At 48.4% G+C, this 21,687-nt stretch overlaps 1 protein-coding gene across 3 annotated transcripts in view; it reads right to left on the reverse strand.

The window, feature by feature from the left end:
• Positions 1 to 21,687, reverse strand: part of ADAMTS17 (ADAM metallopeptidase with thrombospondin type 1 motif 17) — a 367,718-nt gene that overhangs the window by 211,861 nt on the left and 134,170 nt on the right. For all 3 annotated transcript variants that reach the window (XM_024232909.3, XM_063716750.1, XM_063716751.1), the window contains one exon: positions 12,289 to 12,394. In XM_024232909.3, the coding sequence (XP_024088677.2) occupies positions 12,289 to 12,394 (106 nt within the window). The remainder of the gene's footprint in view (positions 1 to 12,288; positions 12,395 to 21,687) is intronic.

The raw sequence follows: 21,687 nt of genomic DNA on the forward strand, positions 1-21,687 counted from the left end.
CTGAAGACTAATGCCAGGCAGGTACCAGGCTCAACGCGCAAGAGGTGAACCAGCTTCTCTGGACACACGATTCATGTTGCAGCAAGAAGCGATCTGGTTCCCGGACTTTAGGGTTCACTCTAAACCCCCAGATTCCAGAAGTTTCCACCCAGCATTTGAAGGCTGCTCTGGTCTTCCAGGCCATGGGTAATAATATAACAAATGTGGAAACAGAAAATGATGCTTTTCATACCTGACTCAAGATACCCCAACAGGCTGACCTGCCAACTCCATATTTCACCAAAAGGGCAGCCATGGGACCAGCTCTTCACACACAGTCCCTGGCAGTGAGGGTGGGAAGAAGACACCCTCTAGGAAAAGCACAGTTGCTTACACCTCGGCTTCTGCCCCCAAACTGAAAATAAAAACTGAATGGGAGACCAAAAAAAGGCAAGAGAGCAAAGTTAGCATTTCACAGACAGGGACCCGTAGTCTGCCTTTTTGGTAAGTCAAAGAGCACCAATAACCAGGTGGGGTGGTGTGAGACTGTACTCCACGCAACTTAAGAGGCTAAGGTGGGAGGAACACTTGAGCCCAGGGGTTTGAGGCTGCAGTGAGTTGCGATCACGCCACTGCACTCCAGCCTGGGTGACAGAGGGAGGTCCTCTTTTTTTTTTTTTTTTTTTTTGTTTGAGGTGGAGTTTCGCTCTTGTTGCCCAGGCTGGAATGCAATGGTGTGATCTCGGCTCACTGCAACCCCCACCTCCAGGGTTTAAGGGATTCTCCTGCCTCAGCCTCCCGAGTAGCTGGGATTACAGGCATGCAACACCATGCCCAGCTAATTTTGTATTTTTTAGTAGAGACGGGGTTTCTCCATGTTGGTCAGGCTGGTCTCGAACTCCTGACCTCAGGTGATCTGCCCACCTCAGCCTCCCAAAATGCTGGGATTATAAGCATGAGCTACCACGCCCGGCCACGAAGCCCCGTCTCTTAAAAAAAGAACACACACACAAAACCAGCTGCTTTGGGAATTTTTAAGGAGTGTCTAACATTCTTCTTCAGTGTTTCTGACAGTTTTGTGGCTTCCTTCCATATTCTACGTGGAAAACCCCCATTTCACGGGAAACCCCAATTCAAGTTGACCAGCATGTTTCCATACAAGTTTGTAAATATCCAAGAGTTTGATGTGCTCAAGTTTAGCCAAAAATGTACCAGGTTTTATAATGTGTCAAGTCAAATGTTTGGACTAGAGTGAGGTCTCTTTGACAGGTAGGATCAGTGGTGGCTGTACCAAGCATATCTGCTAAGAAACCTGGTCTCCAGGTGGTAGAGGAGGCTAAACAGCAACCTAGTGTCAAATTCCAAAGCCAGCTGACAACCTCTGGGAGCCTTCTAGCATTGCACAGCCAGCAAATAAAGCATGGCCAAAGAGCAGGGACCAGAGAAAAGATTCCAAAGCCAGGGTATGAAAGCTATCCCGAAAACACCCCCGCAGAAACAAGATGGAAAAAAAAGTCTTTTGCTTTAACCCACCAAGTTATATATAACTGCAGCTGCAACACTGAGCATCGGACTGAGGAATGAGTTAAACCAAAAGGTCCACCCCTTGGATGTCCTTAGCTATTTGTCTCAAACTATCATGTTGTACACAAGTCCCCTGGCAGGCCTGAGCCCTGCATTTCCAACCAACAGTCTCCAGGGTGATGCAGATGCTGCTGGTCCAAGACTACACTGTGAAGTGCCAGGCACGAGATGAAGTCCTAGGGTGCTTCTCCACTGTGTGCAGCACCAAATGTGGGGCTTCTTCCCTCTGCCAGATTCTGAACTGGGCATGGGATGTAGGAGTTTTAGGTGAAAATTGTTAAATCAGAAAGGACAGCTCAACTGGGGGATGGTACATGGAGTGGGGCTTTGCGAGCTTGTTCTGCTGAGTAAGCAAAGTGTGGACCAAGCAGCTGGCAGGAAGTTGGCTGCCTTTTTCTTTGTAACTCTCTTCCTGCTGCTGGGAGCAGTTTCTGACATCCCTGGGTCATCACAGAACACGTGCCACAAAGCTGCGTGGGCCCTTTATTAATTCAGGTGCTCCCCAAATGCAGAGCCACCAACACAGCCAACCGCAGGCTCACTAGGTGTCATTTAGCAAAGCAGCACATGCCTCTGTATGGAAGGAATAACAGGAACATGTGCTCCTGTTGAAAGTTCCCCTGACCAGAAACCAACCCATGCATGCCTTTGGGTTGTCAGCAGGCGTCTTGTCACTTGTCTTCAGTGTCTGAAGCTGCCTCACGGCAGGCGTCCTCCTGGATCTGCTGTGTCCTTGGTATGGCGATACTATTATCAAGTTTGACTTCTAAAAACTACCACTGTGGATGCCCTGTCTTTCTCTTTAGCAATCCACCTGAATGCAATCTGGGAAAGCCGTGGCCAAGGTGTGGGCACAAGTTCAGGCCCCGACTTGATACACCCAGCACCACAGGGCCCAGCTTCTCCCAGTGGCTGCCTGCCTCACTTCCCTGCATCAGCATCACCAGGGACCTTGAAAACCCTAAGACTCTTTCCCAGCTCAGTTCAACGCTGACCAGCCTGCCTTCCTCTCATTGGCTGCTGATACCAATCACAAGTGAGAGGCGTGAGTCACTGAGGCTTACTTAGCACAGGCCCTCTCAACTCTGCAGAACTGAGGCTCTGCTTAACAAGACGATGCCCTATTCATGCTTCCAGCGACTCGCTAAGAAAATGATAACCTCCCTCAATCTATATCCATCTACTGATGTATATTTTTTTCTAAGAAAGGCCATTCCCAGATCCTCATGCTGGCCCCTGGAAACTACTGTCTGTGCTCTGCTCTGATGTCAGGAACAAAGTGCATGATTCCGTGGCTCTCCCAGAACCCCCCGGGCCCTTCTGCTGGCCCTCTCTGTCTGCCACTGCCATTTGGCAAAACCATCACCTTCGCACAAAGTGAGAGCAAGCCATCTGTGACCTCAAACAGATGGAGATGAGAAGTGCCGTTTCGCAGAATGTGCCATTGACCGGGCTGGTGGCAAGGTCCCCAAAGGCATTCAGGTTTCTTCCAGAGGCCACAGGCTGGGTTTTCCAGAGGCCACAGGTTGGGCCTGTCCACTACAGGAGAGGTCAATTCCAGAATGAGAAGAGAATGGTTGACTGGAGCAAGGGCACAGGGACAGCAGGAGGAACCCCAGCAGGGGCAGGTCTGGAGAAGTCAGGTATTTGGTTTCAAGTTGTCCACTGGCAGTGTGCAGTAGGTGCACAAGGGTTCCAGGCAGGAAACCAAACACCTGGAAGAATGGGGACGCTCCTTCTGCAGAGAAAGCTGCATCAGGGCACACCCCTGCCACCTGAGTACGAAGGGAACCCTAGCTGTGTAAGCCAAAGGTGTCTTTTCAAGCAAAGGTTAAGTGAGTCCAGTTACCAAGACAGCCATCTGGACAGGGCTCAGCGCTGGCCCTGGTTCTCTTCACATGTGGAAAGGGCACTATGCTGTGGCCTGAGCTTCTGGTCTGAGTCTCCACTGGGCCACATAGCGCCGTGGGAAGGGAGGTGGCTCACCATCTGCAAAATGACGACTCTGGACATCCCTTCCAGCTCCAAGAAGCACTCAGTTGAGGCTGCCAGAAGCTCTGGCACAAGAAAACTACATCTCAGCTAATTGCTGGAAGAGTCTGGAAGTTCTGAGGGGATTTCAGAATCTGGTTTTTTAGCCAAACTCAACTTTCCTCCTGCCTCCTCAAACACCATCTTGGATGACATTATTTTAGGCAAGGGAATCTACCTGATAATTAAACGCAAAGGATTCCTGGGGCAGAGACAAACACCAGCATGGTGTGTGTAACCTGCCCTATTCAGTAACGAAACTCTGGGGGCAGAGGAAGTCTCTCCACGGCTGGACTTCCTATCATGACGCTGAGCTCCAGCCAACAGCTGTTGGGACATGCTGCTCAGAATACAGGTGGGACCGCATGTGCCTGCTTGCTGACAGGTTTTTAATAGCTTTCTGTTTGAGTTTCTCTCCCTCCAAGCCAGGTGTCAGGCCTGGCCTGGTGGGATTTGGGAAGGCTATGGCCGAGGTCCTCCTTGGAACAGAGGCTCTGGGTTTTCCAGAAAACTGGAAGAAATGTCGTCGCCTCGCATGCAACTCCACATCAAGGATGAGACTCCAAAGAAAAGCAACGCAGTTTCTCTGCAACCCGTGAACGCAGGACCATGAGAATCGCTGCAGACAGCAGTAGGGCCATTTAGACAGAGCCCACAGTCACACATGCTCCTTGCTGCTCCGGCACCTCCCATCCAAGATTCTCCACTGGGGAGGGGCCAGAAGGAAATTCTGCTTTTATTTGTGTGAGAGAAAGGGAGCGGGGAGGAAGCGAGAAATCAGGCAATGCTGAGTGGGGCAGAGCAACAGCTGCCCTGTGGGTCCTCCACAGTTGCAAGCTCATTCTATCACAGCCAAGGCACCAGGAGGTTTGTGGCTTGTCAAGGTGAAGAACCCTGCAAGTCTCACCAGCAAAACACCCTGATATGACTTACGCATTGCATGCCTGTATCAGAGTATCTCATGTAACCTATAAATATCTATACCTACCATATACCCATAAAAATTAAAAATAAATAAAATATAAATACATAAATAAAAGGAAATAAGGCCTGCATGTTTTGAACAACTCTGGAATTTGGGTAAGACTGCCATGCCCAGTGGACGCTCACACACTGACTTTGATGCAGGGGCCAAGTGCAGAGGAAACTCTACTCAGGAATCACTCCAAGCTCCCCCGAGGGAAACCTGAGAACCCTTCAATGCTGCAAGCACCACCAATTACCCTTCAGTAGAGAAGGGAAGACCGCCTGAGGCCGTGAGAGCTAAGCGGGAACTGGGGATGAGGTCCAGGCAGGAACCTGCTGGGAAACCTGTCTAGAGCCTGTCCAAGGCTCCATCCCTTCCTCGGGGGAGGCACCCCCTTTTCTGTTCCTCCAGGAAGGCCAACCCCTATGTGAACACAACTGCCCGAATCCCAACTAGAACAAAAGAATGCTCCCTCTCCCTCCACAATTTCCAAACAGTTATGACATTCTCAGAAATTCTCTGTCTGCGCACCTTCCTTTCAATGCCGGCCCATCTGATGTCTGTGCTGTGCCTACTAGGTGGAGCACTCAGGCCAAACATTTGAGGCAAGAGCAGCCACCACCCATGGCCGTCTGCTGGTGGGCTGCCTGCCTGCCTGCCTAGATCTGTCCTGTGTCCATTCCGTGTCCCCACAGCACTGTGCCGGCTGGCTCATTCTTAATACAAATCACAGACAAGCATTTCCATGCTTCACACATCTGGATAATGGCTTGTTTTCCTTCCTGTTCAGGGACTGAGACAATTTCTTTTCATTTGAACCATGTCAACTCCAGTTATGGGAACATTTCCCCCACAGGGCTCTCCCCCAACCTTCCCTCCTCCCCATCACTCCCCAGACATGTGTCCACCCACTGCCCACGGGCCACACTTCTCGGGAATCAGATTCCTTCACGTTCTGAGCTGCAGGCCAGGCAAGCACGTACCTAGGCAATGTGGCATCCTTCCTGACGTCCACTGTCCCGAACTCACCTTGGCACAGCATCATATTGGGCTGGAAGCATCCAATGTAATGAAAGTTAGAAGAGACTGAGCTTCACCTGCACGTGGTGGCAGCCCCACCTGCCCTCTGTCCTTGCAGGGCTCCACCTGTCCCTCTACCTGCTCTCCTGCCTCATCTGTGTCCAGGCTTCTGCCCGGCCCATTCTTCCAGTGGCTCCACCACAGGTCACTTTACGCTTTGCGCCACGCCCTCCTTGAGGTCTCCTGGGAGCTGACAGAGACAGGACTAAGCCTGTCTATGGTAGCAACATGCAGAATGGCCAGGTCCTGAGTGCTCACTTGGAAGTGGTGAGGCGCATGGAACTCAGGATGACCGAGAGAGAGGTGAAGCGGGTGGGTTATTTTTAGCACAGCTGGGCTCAGCACTGGGGCCTTGGAGGCACAGGGGAAAGAGACGCTGGTAGGAATGTGGCCAAGGCCAGAAAGAGCAACAGTGAGACGCCTCCGATGTTGCGTCTTCCGCGGTTCTCCACCTGGGATGCGCGGAATCTCCTGGAGAGCTTTCCTCAGCTTCCTCCCCAAGAGCGAGCGCATCAGTCAGTGGTGGGTGAGGCTGGGCCACTGCATTTCTAAACGCCCAGTGCTCCTCCTGCGCATCACTGCCAGGCACCATCTACGCCAAGTTCCCAGCTTTCATCAAGACAGTGTTTTCCAGAGGCCACGGGCTGGGCCTCTCCACTACAGGAGAGGTCAATTCCAGAATGGAAAGAGAATGGTTTTTTGACCGAAGCAAGGGTACTGGGACGGCAGGGGAAACTCGAGGAGGGGCAGGTCTGGAGAAGCTCCTCCCCAAGGAGAGGCTGCAGGAGGCTGAGGACGTGCGTGGGGCTGGTGCCACTTGGGCTGGAGACCTCCCGTGGTTTGGGCTGGCTCCCAAGGCCAGGCATTTCTTGAACCCTGGTCTGGCTCAGGCTTATCTAACAGACACTCCTCAATCCAACAAAGGCAGAGGTTTATTTTCTGCAATGAGAAAGCTTTTCATTTCTCTATATAAAGATATATCCTTTTTGTTTTTCTGAGTGGATGGTGGATGGTGCACAAAACAGACTCCCTCCCTTCTACTATCACCCCACCCAGAAGGTCCTGTCTCTAGACATCTCCCAGGAGCTTGCTGCCTTACCTGATTGAGACACAGGTGGGCACAGGGTCCTGGGTTTCCCTAGGCCCAGAACGACTAGTAGGACACTTGGTTCTGTGCCCTCCTGCCTGCAGCTGCACTAGGACCAGCTCCTCCTACCAGGCACCTCCCTGGACCTAGCTGCAGCATACCAGACCCACTTCCCTCGAAACACAAGGCACTCTCAGCAGCCTTCGTAGAGCTATGCACTTTCTTTTATACCGGAGCTTCCAAATCACAGCCAACAATAGATGCTACAATCCAAACAGCCGCATTACACCCACCTTAAAGTCACACTAAAGTTACTAACTCCCTCCTTGATCTGGGTTTTATTTTTGCTTCTTCTCACGGGCAGTCAGCATAGAGCTGAGCTTCTACTCATCAGCAGGGGTCAGTCCTTCCCACGACCAACCAGAGTTGAGCCTGAAAAGCAGGGGCCTATCTGAGAGAAACAAATGCTTACTTCTGGATTTTCCTCTTTCTCTTTAAAACCAAATTGTGATCGGCATGTTGGATGCTGACATCCAGGACAAAGCACCCTGTCCTGGTTTCTTGAAGGAGAAAACCTGGGGTGTGTCATCCCAGCTGGGCAGTTTCTCTCAAGGAACTGCCCCTCATGCCATGGATCCTGTCTTAGCAAGGATCAGCTGGTAAAAGATGCCTGTTGCAGCCATCTTCCCATGCTCAGGGGCTGCTGCTTTCTAATGGCCACCACGGGACGGAGAAAGGCAAAAGGAGACCCCGGCTAAAAACACTCACTTGAAGGTGCATTTCTCAAGCTACCGCTATGGAAAGGGACACAGCTGCCTTCCTCACACTTAACACTGCCAACATTTCTAATTACTAGCTGAACCCAAAGGTAGCACACGGCTGCCCATCAGAATAGCCTTTCACAGGCAAGAAGGCAACCAAGGGCACGGGTGTGCATTTAGGAACCTCCAGGCTGTTGTCAGCGTGACTGCTGCTCAGCAGCTGACTCTGCCTCCAGGCAGAAGCAAGAGTGGCCCCTCTGCAGCTTCTCACACAGCACCTGCACCAGGACTTCCCATCCCCCAGTCCTGTCCACAGCAGGGCTGGGGAGTCTTCTGCAGCCTGCTCCTTTGTCAGGGCACAGAATCTGAAAGCTGTTAATCTAATGAATCCACAGCTTCAGCTCACTGGTTACAAGGGAGTTAAAGATGATATATGAGAGGCAGGATCTGTGAGAAGGCCCCAGGCAGGAAGCTTTTAAAATCTCAGATTCATTTATGTATTAATATGTAAATGGAGCCTGCTCCATGTTTCCGTAAGACCACAAAACTACTGATCATTTTCACATTTTCACTGGCATCACTTTCATCCTAATAGTCTCAGACTTACATTAATTAAATGACTGGCCCATTGTTTGGTCTCAAAAAAAAAAAAAAAAAAAAGAAGCTGTCAATCTCACCTACAGTACTCGAGTGTCTTAAGGAACCCCTCTCCATGATGTGGTCATTGTCCTTGGTCAGCCAGCAGCAGCTATACACATGGACATTTACTTCCCTTAAATTGAAAGTACCTTGGTTTTTGACTCTACAAGTTCTCTTATTATTTATTTCATGTAATTTGTAACCTTATTTTAATGGGCCTATTGCAGCATGTATAATCATATAAGTGATCCCAAATCATATTAAGTAGTAACTATAAATTTTAAAAAAAGCAATACTAGTTTCCTAACCTGTAAAGAAAAAGCTACATAACACCAACCTCATAGGACTGACTCAATGGCACAATAAACACACAGCATCTCACACAGTGCCCTGCACATAGTAGGTGTTCAATAAATGAGAGCTCTGACCCGAGTTAAACATCACTAGTATGTTATTAATTCACGGCCGAAGCAGCATTATTGAAATTCCCATGGCAAGAACTTTAAGTTTAATTATAACTTAGGACCCATTTGATTGCAAATTGGATTAGAGCCAGTTTATTGTACCAAATAAATCATGTTTGATTTAAAATAAAGCCATGCATACCAAGAGACACTAGAAAGAGAAGAGGGAGGAAATTATAATTCCAGGATGTAGATGAGTTAATTGCTGAAAACGAACCCTAAATCTAGCTTTGTGTTTTCTGACAGCCAATGCAGAAACAAAATCATGTGAATCTGCGCAACTCATTGCTTGATAAGTGGAATGTGTAGCTCACACAGAAGTGGAATTTTTTTCCTGACAATCAGATTTTAGGGTAGCTGCTCACACCAATCACCCTATGACGCACATTAGGTAATGAACAGAAGAGCCACACCTTTGTGTGCCGTGTGCAAAGGCGCACAGGCACATACCTTCCCTCCAGAAATGTTTCACTTTATCAGCATTCCATGGTAAGGGACCAGTGGGTGAGCCACCTGGAGATTTTCTTCACATAAGCTAAGGAATATGGAGTTAAATGGCTCCACTGTACTCCAAAATAGGGAACAGCTTTCCGGTTTTGTGTCTGTGAAACAGCCTGGCCAGTGGCTTCACTGAGAGTGCAGGTTGGTCTTGGCCTTTTCCAGCAGCCCATATAGCCTGCAACCACAGCCCAGTAAGCAGAGGGGCCTGCGGATGGGGAGGACATGGCTTCATCCTCGGGGATCTGCTTCCCAACACTTGAGACTAATCAAAGATGACAGACTTCCCTGGGAAACCTGTAATTACCCAAAGAGGGGGAGGGCCAAAAGCTAGCAAGATTTATTGGTTTGATTAACAATAAGGTGTTTGTTTTTGTCGGTAATTAGAGTTCAATAGCAAGCTATAAAGAGTCCTCCAAGAAATTCTAAACAGTCAGCTAAAGGGTATTAAAGTGTGTTTGAATCTAACCATTCATCTTTGCAGACCTCCGCTGCAGGGAGGCCAGTGTTCGATCCGGCACACTCGAACAGGTCATCAGGGAGAAAATGGCCCTCTGTATTTTTAATGTCTGATGAGAAAAGACTTCCATGCAGCATGTGTGCGCCCACACATATGTGCAAATGGCACTTAGCATGTGCCATGCTGCTGGATGCTGGCGTGGGACATTGCAGTTCATGTAACTATAGCTCAACTACCTTATTTAAATTGACTATTCAAAGGCCCATAACGACTCGGGTGTTGGTAAGTACTCTGACATCCTGCATTCTCATAATCATTAGGTAATTGATTCTTAGGTACTACGGCATGCTGGTTGGGTCCCTTGACGGTGGGAAGATGTTTGCCAAACACATTCTGATTTATGCTTTTTTCCCCCAGCAAATCACTCTTGGATACAGGATTTTAAGAACTCAGAGGTATTAATACAAATGCAATTGAACTTCATTTAAAAAATAGTTACGTGCAAAGAATTGTCACGAGTATTTTTAAAAATAGTGTCAAGATGAGATAACTGTGTACTCAGAGACAACTTCTCATCTTGCTTCACCAGGTTCTGGGTCAATAACATAGGATTTCCTCCCTACCCCAGGAAAGGCGCATAACATTATTTCCACTCTCTGTACCTACTCACATCACAACATACAACAGGTACAGAAAGGCCAACTACAAAACCCCTCTACGGGAATGGAAAAAATTAAGATGACACTAGATAAACCAAAACAACAACAAAAACATGCAGCCATAATGCATTATTCACAATAGCAAAGACTTGGAACCAACCCAAATGTCCAACAATGATAAACTGGATTAAGAAAATGTGGCACATATACACCATGGAATACTATGCAGCCATAAAAAATGATGAGTTCATGTCCTTTGTAGGGACATGGATGAAATTGGAAATCATCATTCTCAGTAAACTATCACAAGAACAAAAAACCAAACACCGCATATTCTCACTCATAGGTGGGAATTGAACAATGAGAACACATGGACACAGGAAGGGGAACATCACACTCTGGGGACTGTTGTGGGGTGGGGGGACGGGGGAGGGATGGCATTGGGAGATATACCTAATGCTAGATGACGAGTTAGTGGGTGCAGCACACCAGCATGGCACATGTATACATACGTAACTAACCTGCACATTGTGCACATGTACCCTAAAACCTAAAGTATAATAATAATAAATAAATAAATAAATAAAAAATGGATGAGTCCATGTCCTTTGCAGGGACATGGATGAAGCTGGAAACCATCATTCTCAGCAAACTAACACAGGAACAGAAAACCAAACACCGCATGTTCTCACTCATAAGTGGGAGTTGAACAATGAGAACACATGGACACAGGGAGGGGAACATCAGACACCAGGGCCTGTTGCGGGGTGGAGGACTAGAGGAGGGATAGCATTAGGAGAAATACCTAATGTAGATGACAGGTTGATGGGTGCAGCAAACCACCATGGCAGGTATACACCTATGTAACAAACCTGTACATTCTGCACATGTATCCCAGAACTTAAATTAAAAAAAAAAAAAAACAGCAAAAACAAAACAAAACAAAACAAAAAGGTCATAAAATCAATTCAGTGGATGTGGACCAGCATTTTAAAAAGTGAATTAATAGAATATAAACTCATTAAAAGGCATCACTCATAAAAAACCAAACAAAAAGTAAAGCCACAGATATGGCAAATGCTTGAGAAAAACAATTGCTTTTATACTCCTTCTTATACATTGACTTTACTCTCGTAAAAACTAGAGTTAACAGTTGAGATTCCAGGCATCTTACTGTGTAGGTCATTAGGAAACCCTTACAATAATTTTTCCCCCAAGAACTAGATTTCCATTTAATTATGTTCTATTCAATCCAATATAAACCTTTCCACTGTTTTGCATGCTCTGGCCTCCACAATTTAATTCTCTTTTAAGTTCTTAAGCAGTCATATCACAATCTTTCCTTCAGAGAAACATAAAACAGACACCTACTCTAGGAAAAGGAATAACCCTCAGGCCACAGTTTTAGCGTCATCTGGCTTTCTGCCACTTGAGGCTTCCTGCCACTTGAGGCTTCCTATAGGTGGTCACAACCTGGGGCCAGCCACTCAACAACCCCCCTGACGCTCTGTTTCCTCATCTGAACAACCAGGAGGTTGCCTCGGACTCTCCTTAAGGCAAGCTCTACGGTTCTATGGTTATTTCACCCTAAAGAGAAGAATCGCTGTGTGCAAAGACTCTCATCCACAGCTGTTAATTCTTCAAAACTAAGGCACTAAATTCTACATTCAGAAAGTTGGACTTTAGAATTGGCAGAAAAAGACATGGAAAGTCAATAGTATAAAGATGCATCCCATTATGTGAATAATAGACTTAGAGTGAATCAAAGATCATGCTCATCCCGGAAAGGAAGTACAACTAAATAAGGACATCCTGAGAGGAACCTCTTCTCTCTAGTCTGTTGGCTTTAAGAATAGACGTGCACATCAAATTAACATTTCAACTCTCCAAGCCAATCGGTGCAGTAATCTCGTGGGGTCTCTGAGGGCTTGGACCCTAGTGTACTGACCTGGGTCCTTTATTGCAGACGCAGCAAAGGCATAGAGCAGCACTGTTTTAGAACTTACAGAATTCAAGCGAAAAAATCTGTATTCAAAAAAGATTGAAAGAAAACAGGACGACACAGAGTCTGATACTTACTTGTGGCCCAGCTCATGGGCGATGGTAAAGGCCAAATTGAGACCATTGTCTTCGGCAAGCACACACTTCCTCTTAGCACTGCACACACCTCCTAAGTAAGCAATTCCTGCAGCAGAGACACAAAACACATCCTCTTCAGAACGTGGGAGGCCCTGGTCTCACCGGGCAAGTCCGCACGATCAGCGTCATGCACAGTCAAGGCAGGCACACTGGGACAAGGCTGACGATGAGCCTCAGCCCATATGGGAAGGGTTTGTGTATGATGCTTTTGTGCTCACCCAATAAAACGATAACCACCGCAAGCATCCATCAGGCATCTAATACGCATCAGGGGTGTGCTGAGTAGAGTACCCATAGCACCTAACTTAATCCTCGTGACCCAGGATGAGGGAAACTGAGGTTTGGAAAGGAAAGGTAACTCTCCCAAGGTCACCTGGATGGGCACCCAGTGCTGGGATCCTACGCCAGATCTGTCTAACTTCAGTGCCTAGGGCTGGGACCAGGTGAGGCCAGCCAGGCAAGACACCCAGGGTGCAAGGTTTAAGAGGCCCTGACTCTCAGGCGATGCCCCTGCACCCACGCATCCTGAGAGGGAGCGCCTCCTCACAATGCGCATCTCGGGCGTAAGCCGGGGTCTGTGCTGGGTCTCATAGACAGCAAGCCCCGGAAAGCTGCACAGAATGTTCTAAAAAATGCTTCAGGAGCCCTTGAGAGAGGAAGACCCAGAGGAAGCGAGCCAGTGCTGGGAGAGCCAGGGCCTTGAAGTCCTCAGTGAGGACTAGCCCACAAGCCAAATGTGTGTCTCCACACACACATGCTTGCACCTAAGGATCTCACCCTAAGACAGGAAACCTGAACGATACACACCAGGAGAAACGCGATGCAGGGCAGTGGAGGCCGCGTCCCAAGGATGGGTGGTGTTGGTGGGACGGCAGGCCAGCCACTGTAGGAGGGACAGGCATTTTCCAGGGGAAGAATGCGGCTCTGGCAGTGGGACATGTGGGATGACATGGGGCCCTTGGATGCCAGCCCCTCTGGGCCACAGCAGGGGTGAGGAGGCGAGCCCATGCTGGCCATACTTCTGGGGGCTGACTCTCCAGGGCTCCCCATCGCACTACTCCCTGCACCCAGGAAAGACATGTCTCACCCCGCAGGGACCACAGGGCTTATCTCAACAGGGCCTGCTAGGAAACCTGACATCCACCCTCCCATGGGCGTTTAACCCCGAGGGCAGTTCCTCGATATGCCCCTGTGTGACACACAAGCGGATGGTGGCATGGGGTGGCTATAGGAGGAGCTCAGTGCTCCCCTGGCTGTGCAGCCACATTGGGTGTGGGTGGGCAGTGGCTCTGCTGGCATAGCACCATGGGGCGGATGACGGCTAAATACAGCTGGACTCTGCCCGTCAGCCCCATGCCCTGGATGGGCTGTGGCCACCCAGCGAAGGAGCACCTGCTCTCCACCATGGGCTGTCCCTCTGTCGAGCTACACATTGCTCCGTTCCAAGGGCTCCTTCCATGAACTTGCCTGAGGTGTCTCAGGAACGAAGGAGCTGGCAGAGGGCAGGGGAAGAACGGGACAGGGGAACCAGTTCATTAAAAATGACCCCTCCTTCCTGCTCCCAAAGAGTTAAACCAACATCCTCTTTGCTGATGTCCAAATCAAACTGGTGCAGAGCTCAGCCACACACAGGGTGGTCCCTCTGATGTGGTGTGGCTCTGTGTCCCCACCCAAATCTCATCTTGAATTGTAATCCCCACGTGTCAGGGAGGAACCTGGTGCAAAGTGATTGGATCATGGGAACAGTTTCCCCCACGCCGTTCTTGGGATAGTGAGTTAGTTCTCATGAGAGCTGATGGTTTTAGGAGGGTTTGGCAGTTCTTTCTCCCCCTCTCTCTCCTGCTGCACTGTGAAGAAGGTGTCTGCTTCCCTTTCCCCTTCAGCCATGATGATGTTTCCTGAGGCCTCCCCAGCCATGCAGAACTGAGAGTCAATTAAACCTCTTTCCTTTATAAACTACCCAGTCTCAGGTAGTATCTTTACAGCAGCGTGAAAATGGACTAATACATCCTCCTTCCTCGCCCTCTCCACGAGGCGCAGAGGAAGCTCACATGGCCTGGCTCCGCAGAGGTGCGGCTCCAGGGCTCATGTTCCACACACTGGGCCCAGGTACCTCACTGTGGGTCTATTTTTATTTGGAAACATGCAACATGCTTAGTTAAAAATAAATAAAGAACAAATTAGATGTTATTTTGCCTCAAGATGTTTTTGTGGCCACGTGGATGTCACAACCCAGTAATGCAGACTATTGAAAAAAACAACACGACAACCAGAAAGGATGTGATGTGGTTTCTCGGTGCCTTCAAGGTCATTATTCTGGGTTTTGTTTAAAAATGTTTTGTGGGTTGCTTTTACAAGTCTGCCAGTGAGTAGGTGGAATACTGCTACACAGCCCTGATGGTATGTGCACACGGCCCACGTGGGTGCACGCACACGCTCAGACACACACCCAGCAGTGCCCGCCCAGCCCTGGCTGCAGCCTCTCTGGGTCAATGAATCAATTAGAAACAATCAGATCTGCACACCCTGGAGAAGTTGCCTGGTGAGGGGGAAGGGAGGCATAATAAGGCCAGATGTGCTGAGCTTCCTGTCCTGAGTGTGCCCGCCATGGGCTCTGATGCAGAACCGGCAGACCTTAAATGCCACATGAACACTTCCCCCTGGCCTCAGCCGCACACAGCACTCAGAGGAGGCAGCCCTGACTTTCCACTCTAATTAGGTAACGTGCAATGCTAGAGGAACAGTGAAGCAAGGAGCCTTCCAATAATTGCATTTTAATTTTTCCAAGGTGCAGATGATTTTTTTTAACTAGAAAACAAAGAATCAGTTTATTTACAAGAAATGCTCTTGCACAAAGGTGGATTAAGGTCTAATGCTTTTAATGATTTATTCCAATCGTGACCAGCCTGGTCATAAAACTGAGCAAGGAAAAACACATAAAAGAAACAGCTCCTGATAACACAGCACAAGAGCTGTGTGTTTATGAGAGATGAGGTGGAAATGCTTAGAATGCACAAAACAAAGTCTGGAGAAAATCCCAGGTTGTTGTAAAATAAGAGCTGTGGGGGGAATAAACGGTAATTAAGCCATCCAACTTCAGCAGAAAACAAAGCCCATCACTATTCCATGTTTCTAAAAACAAACTGCAGTCTAGGGAAGACAGAGCCCTGGAGACTCAGAGATACCCCCACCATCTCAGGCTGCAGATGGCACCAAGCTGGGAAAACCCACCAAATCCCCATGCTGGTGCTTGTCAAGAAATGAGGAAAAACCAGTTTTCTCTGTATTGATTTATCAAAAACTGAGGTCTGTGACACAGCTATGCTAACTTCAGTGCTGATACTGTGGAACCTTCTGAGTTAACTGGAATTCCCTTACGCTGAGGCAAGGCTTTTAGACCCTGCAGTGGTGCTTTCACATCCAGCCTTCTATGATTTAAAATTCTCCAAAGATCACAGAACTTATTTTAAAAATTTTAAAAACATCAATTCCACATGTTTGCATAGTTTCTTGTAACAAAACGGAGGCAGAAAGGCAACTGCAATTTATTAGTTGTGCCTCTAAATGGGCGAGACTGCTCTGAACACTCAACCCTCCCTTCCTTGGCAGGTATGACTGGTCCCATTTTATAGATGGGGAAACAGAGGCTCTACTACACCCCTGACAACAAGTGTGTGCTTGTGTCCTAAATGGTGGCTCACTCTAACTCTACTACACCCCTAACAAACACACTCTTAAAAAAATCTGAAACACAGAGGGTAAAAATGAAGGGGTGTGGGCCAGGTGCGGTGGCGCACACCTGTAATCCCAGCACTTTGGGAGGCTGAGCTGGGAGGATCGCCTGAGGTCAGGAGTTCAAGACCAGCCTGGCCAACATGGTGAAACCCCGTCTCTACTAAAATTACAAAATTGGCTGGGTGTGGTGGCAGACACCTGTAATCCCAGCACTTTGGGAGACTGAGCAGGCAGATCATGAGGTCAGGAGATCGAGACCATCCTGGCTAACATGGTGAAACCCCATCTCTACTAAAAATACAAAAAATTAGCCGGGTGTGGTGGCATGTGCCTGTAGTCCCAGCTACTCGGGAGACTGAGGCAGGAGAATGGCATGAACCTGGGAGGTGGAGCTTGCAGTGAGCCGAGATGGCGCCACTGCACTCCAGCCTGAGAGACAGAGCAAGACTCTTTCTCAAACAAAACAAAACAAAAAAAACCACCCAAATTAGCCAGGCATGGTGGCAGGTCCCTATGGTTCCAGCTACTCTGGAAGCTGAAGCAGGAGAATCACTTGAACACGGGAGTAGAGGTTGCAGTGAGCTGAGATCCATCACTGCACTCCAGCCTGGGTGACAGACCAAGACTCCGTCTCAAAAAAAAAAAAAAAAAGGAAGGGGTGTAATGCATTCTTCTAACACCTGGAGAAGCTCAATTAATTTATCCAGAAAAGAGGCTCCCATCCACTAGCTCTGTGACCCATCTTCCCATCCATGCCAGCACAACACAGGTGCTCGTTTGTCTCCTTTCTTTTCCTTTTCTCAGTAGAAGCATAATTTTGTAGACAAAATTGGGTGAAGAGACTTAATTAGTTCTTTTTCAGTAGAAAACTACATGATATAAGCTCATAACTTTTTATCTCAGGGCTGACCACTCGACCCTCTCTAGACTTAAAGAATAAACAACAAACAACTGTATAAACTCTGGTTGATATAGTAAGTTGTTGCATATAAGCCATCTGCAGCTGGTGGCCTTGCTGCCCATTAGTCCAACCTTACAGGGTCTGCCTTTGAGAGAGATGGCTCAGTTTTCCCTACCAACTGCTCAGCTACCAAACACTGTCATAGTTATTGCTGGGACATCAAGCTGTCAGTCACAAGAGAGCATGTGGCATCTGCCATACACCAACCATAGTCATGGATATTGGATTGCAGATTCAGGCTCATTGACAAGTCCTTGTGTTCTTGCAAACCTAAGTGGATGTGGGTGTGATCCGAATGGCTGAACAGCATTTAGGAGCAAATGTCTTAGAGTCTAGGATGTAACAAAGGAAAACTAACTACAAAGGAATAATAAAGTTGGACCCCTACCTCACACCACATTTAAAATATAAGTCAAAATGAATTAAAGAGATAAATGTGAGTGCTAAAACTATAAAAGTCTTAGAAGAAAACTAAGATGCAAATCTTCCTGACCTTGGTGTAGACAAAGCCTTCTTAGCTATAACATCAAAAACACAAGTGGGGGTGGGAAAATCCTAACCTCTTACAACAGAAGAGTAGCTGAGGGGGAAGAGGCTGGGAGTGAGGTAGGGAGTCACCTTCATTTCCACTGCCAGCCCAAGCAATGAATATGCTGGCACATTCTCCAAGGAAGCCTTCCAGACTTTCCCCTTGGCAATTATGGTTTTCTGTGGACTGGGAGTCATCCAGCAGTTATGGCCTTGCAGGCTAACTCAGTTTGTTGGTTTGTGTGTTGTAATGCCATGTGAGCTGTTGCTTCGTGATGGGGTTTCCTCGGTTATGGGTCAGAGTCAGGAAAGGCTACATGTTCTGGGCCTTGCTCCCTAGGGTTAATGAGACCACAGCTTAGGACACAGATGTCCTTGGCTTCAGTTTCCCAGGCACCTCCAGGATCCTGGACTTTGGGAGGAGATGTTGTCTCTGGTAAGAGAATCACACAAGTCCCCACAGATGACTCGAGGGTCCCTGGGCTGAAGCAGTCACTCCCACAAGATAACATTTTCATGTGTTCTGTGAGTTAAGGGTAAGTGGAGGAATAAATTGGCCCTGGGATTTACAAGTTAGAAGCAAAAAGTTTATGCCAACAGTTTGCTGCTAGAAACCAAAACATGCCGGGAGAGGGGAAGGAAAGAGAAATGAATAAGTGGTGATGTTCAAAAGGCCACAGCCAAGTGCATGGAGATATCGTGCAGATTACCCACCTGCCAGAGAAGATGACGCTCATGTCAGCAGGACCCGTCACGTGGGAGGGGTTCTCCAGGGAGCAATGTAACCTTTGTCAAATCACAGTGTGCCTCTCTTCAGAGAACCCCATAGAGGCTCAGGGGCTTCTGAAACAGGCCCTGATGCCCACCAGAAATGGTCCCAGGCAGGTTCACCTCAGGACATCAGAGGAGCCTTGAAAATCTCTTATTTTGACAAACACTTTGTCAAGTGTTTCCTGACTGCCTATATGTGACAGGCCTTGTGCCGGGCAGAGTCTAAGCTGAGCAGGCGCACGCCTAGGGGAAGCAGCCTCAAGGCCATTTCAGCAAAAAGACAAAGCAGCCGGTAGAAAGGTGAGCAGGGATGTTCCAATCCAAGCCTCAGGGCCTGAAGGGTGGGTGCTGGGGTCTCTGAAAGACAGCTATGGCAGGGACCAAGCCCAGATCTGGCCTCTCCGGAGGGCAAACAAGTGGAAACTGGAGAGGAAGCTCCACACTGAGCCGTGCACTCACTGATCCCTGTTCCTCCCTCTGGGTCACCTGTCACAGCTGAGGGCCCCTCACTGAGCCACACCCTCATTCTGACTACTCTCTTGGCAAACTTTCCCGGACCACGGGTGGCTCCCTGTGTGGGGAGCAACTGCGGGGGGCACCGTGAATGCAGCAGGTGATGAGCGCCTTTGAGTTCCCTTTCAGGAGACCTCTAGACCTCTGCATGTGCTCCCTGCCTACCAGAGAAGAGCCCTGTGTTCTAGCATTTGGCATTCAGGAAACACGACGCCCTGACCAGCCTGCTGGATGGCTGCACCTCAGCAGCACTGCACTGTCACCTGTGTGCAGGTGCCTGTGTGTGCACACGAGTGTACGTCTGTAGACATGGGCATGCCCAGGACACCCCTCCCCTTACTGGCAGCATGAGGGTGATGCCCACACTCACTCCTACAGCAATGGACCCTAGTGAATTTTGAAAGCTGTAACACACTCTCATTCTCTATCAACTGCACTGCTTGGCACTTATTTCGGTCAATAATTTTAAAATGAACTTGGCTTAGTCCCACTTCAATGACAGCTTTCAGCCTCCTCTATCTTCTCTCACTGGAAATGTTTCCCCTTTGCTGGTGGGTTAGAATGCCCTCCCTCTCCCTGGGGAAAGCTGGGGTTTTAGGTGGGGGTGAGGCTGAGAAGAAGTGTGATATGTTTTGGCTAAAAATAATCTCCTCCATGTGGGGAATGGGACAACTAAGTCTTCCATGGGGTCAGATATCCCCAAAGGGAATCTGGGAATGGATCAAATCTCCCTTCAAAGATTCAAACGCGACCTGGAAGGAGGGGCACATTCCTGACTCAGCCTTCCCAAGGCAGCTGTCTGAGGTATGTGCCTAGAATCATAATCTCTCTCAACATTTCTGTTTGAATCACATTTATTAGAGTAGCCACAGGCAGGACCACGAGTGAAGGCTGCTAAACTGTGATGACAGCCAGAACCAGGAATAATGCAGAGTAGGGGCTGGTAAGAGCAACTACATGCATTTTAACCATGCTCACCGTTATAGGCTAAACTGTGTCCCCCTGAAACTCAGAGGTTGAAGCCCTAATCTCCAATGTCACTGTATTTGGAGACAGGGCCTTCAGGGAGGTGACGAAGGTTAAATGAGGTCAGCAAGGTGGGGCCCTGATCCAACAGGTCTGGGTCCTTATAAAAAGAAGAAGAGACACTAGAGGTATTTCTCCCTCCCTTCCTCTTTCCCTCTCTCCAAGTGAGCACAAGAGGGCAGGTGAGGACACAGTGAGAAGGCAGCTGTCGACAAGCCAGGAAAGAGATTGCTTATCCCAAACCAGTCCTACTGGCACTGCGGAGTTCCAGCTTCCAGACTCGTGAGGAATAACTGTCTGCTGTGTAAGCCTCCCAGTCTTCAGTATTCTGTAAGAGGAGCTCTAAACAAGCTAATACACCCAGAGTGCACCCTGGGTCCCCTTGCTCAAACATGGCTAACCCACAAGCATGGCGGCCACCGGAACTCACCATGCTCATTTGCCACACAGCACTGCAGCCACCTAACGCGCCATGGGCTTGGCCTCGATGTTCACAACATGGTTTAATAACAAGGAACCGACCTGGAAAGTTGTAGGAGCATCAGGTTGAACTAGTTACAAAAACGCTTGGTAGAGAAGAATGAAAAATATGGTGGAGTGGGGGTGTTCTACATTCAAAATCATACAACACCTTAGCCAGCTGCATCTGTAGGCAGAGAAGTGCCATCCCTCAGTTGTTTGACAATGGGGTACACCTTGAAAGTTACAGCCAGGGATGTCCATCAGGAGACACTAAGGCACCAGGGAGGGAGGTGAGAGAATCATGACAACATGCCAAATGTGGACCCACCACTCACGTCATCAGCCATTTCTATTTGCAGGAGACTCCCCGGAAATCCCCAGGCCCTAGGAGATATTCTAAAAACACCCAAACACAGCCTTGGAGGGAGGAGTCAGTTTTAAAAGACTCTTATAAAAGTAATATACTGCTAGGTCTGAAGACTCGGAGGCTAAAACCATCTCTTTAAGTCCCCAGGGAATCCCACAGAACTCCAGGGGAAGGTGGGATGGGCCAGAGAGCTCTGGAAGCTTCCAGGTCTGTTTCAAGCCTCACCTGGTACACAGTAGGCTCTTCCAGGTCTGTCGGGAACCCAGGAGCCTCCCCTGGCACACAGTAGGCTCACAAAAAGGGAGCACTGCTGCTGGTTCTGCTTAGTGAATCTCAATGAAAACCGAGTGGCAACAGGCATTCCGGGTGTGCAGAACCAAATGCAGCAAGCCAGAAACAGGTGCTGCTTGTTCTTTTTACCTTGACTCATTCAAAAATCACAAATGCATAAGGCCAGAAGACAGAAGGTGCTCATCACTACAAAAGCCAAGGAAGTGGGTACCTGTGCAGAAGGAAGGGGCTGTGGCTGGGACGGGGCCCACCTGCAGGGCTGATAGACTCTACTGTTTGACCAAGACGCTGGTCACAAGGATGTTTGCCTTATAATAATTCATTTAGAGATCAAAAAGTCAGGTCAGTGTTATCCCAGAGGGACTAGTGACCAGAAGGCGCATGAAGAGGGCCTGCTCAGGGGCTGATATTGTCTTGTTTCTTGATCCAGGTCATCATTCATCATTACACAAAGCTCATCAGTTTACAAATATTCATTGAACAGTACACTTAGATATACTATCTATATGTAAATTATGCTTCAATTACAATTTAAAAGATAACAAAGGGATACACACATGTATGTGAAATAGAAGGAGAAGACGGCCTTGGTTTAAGAATCTGGGAAGAGTCAAGGTCACTGGACAATTTAGATAAGGGTATGTCTTTGGTATATCCAAGGCTCATGGGTTGATGAAGCCATAGT

The sequence above is a fragment of the Pongo abelii genome, chromosome 16 (assembly GCF_028885655.2).
Source record: "Pongo abelii isolate AG06213 chromosome 16, NHGRI_mPonAbe1-v2.0_pri, whole genome shotgun sequence".
NCBI lineage: Eukaryota > Metazoa > Chordata > Mammalia > Primates > Hominidae > Pongo > Pongo abelii.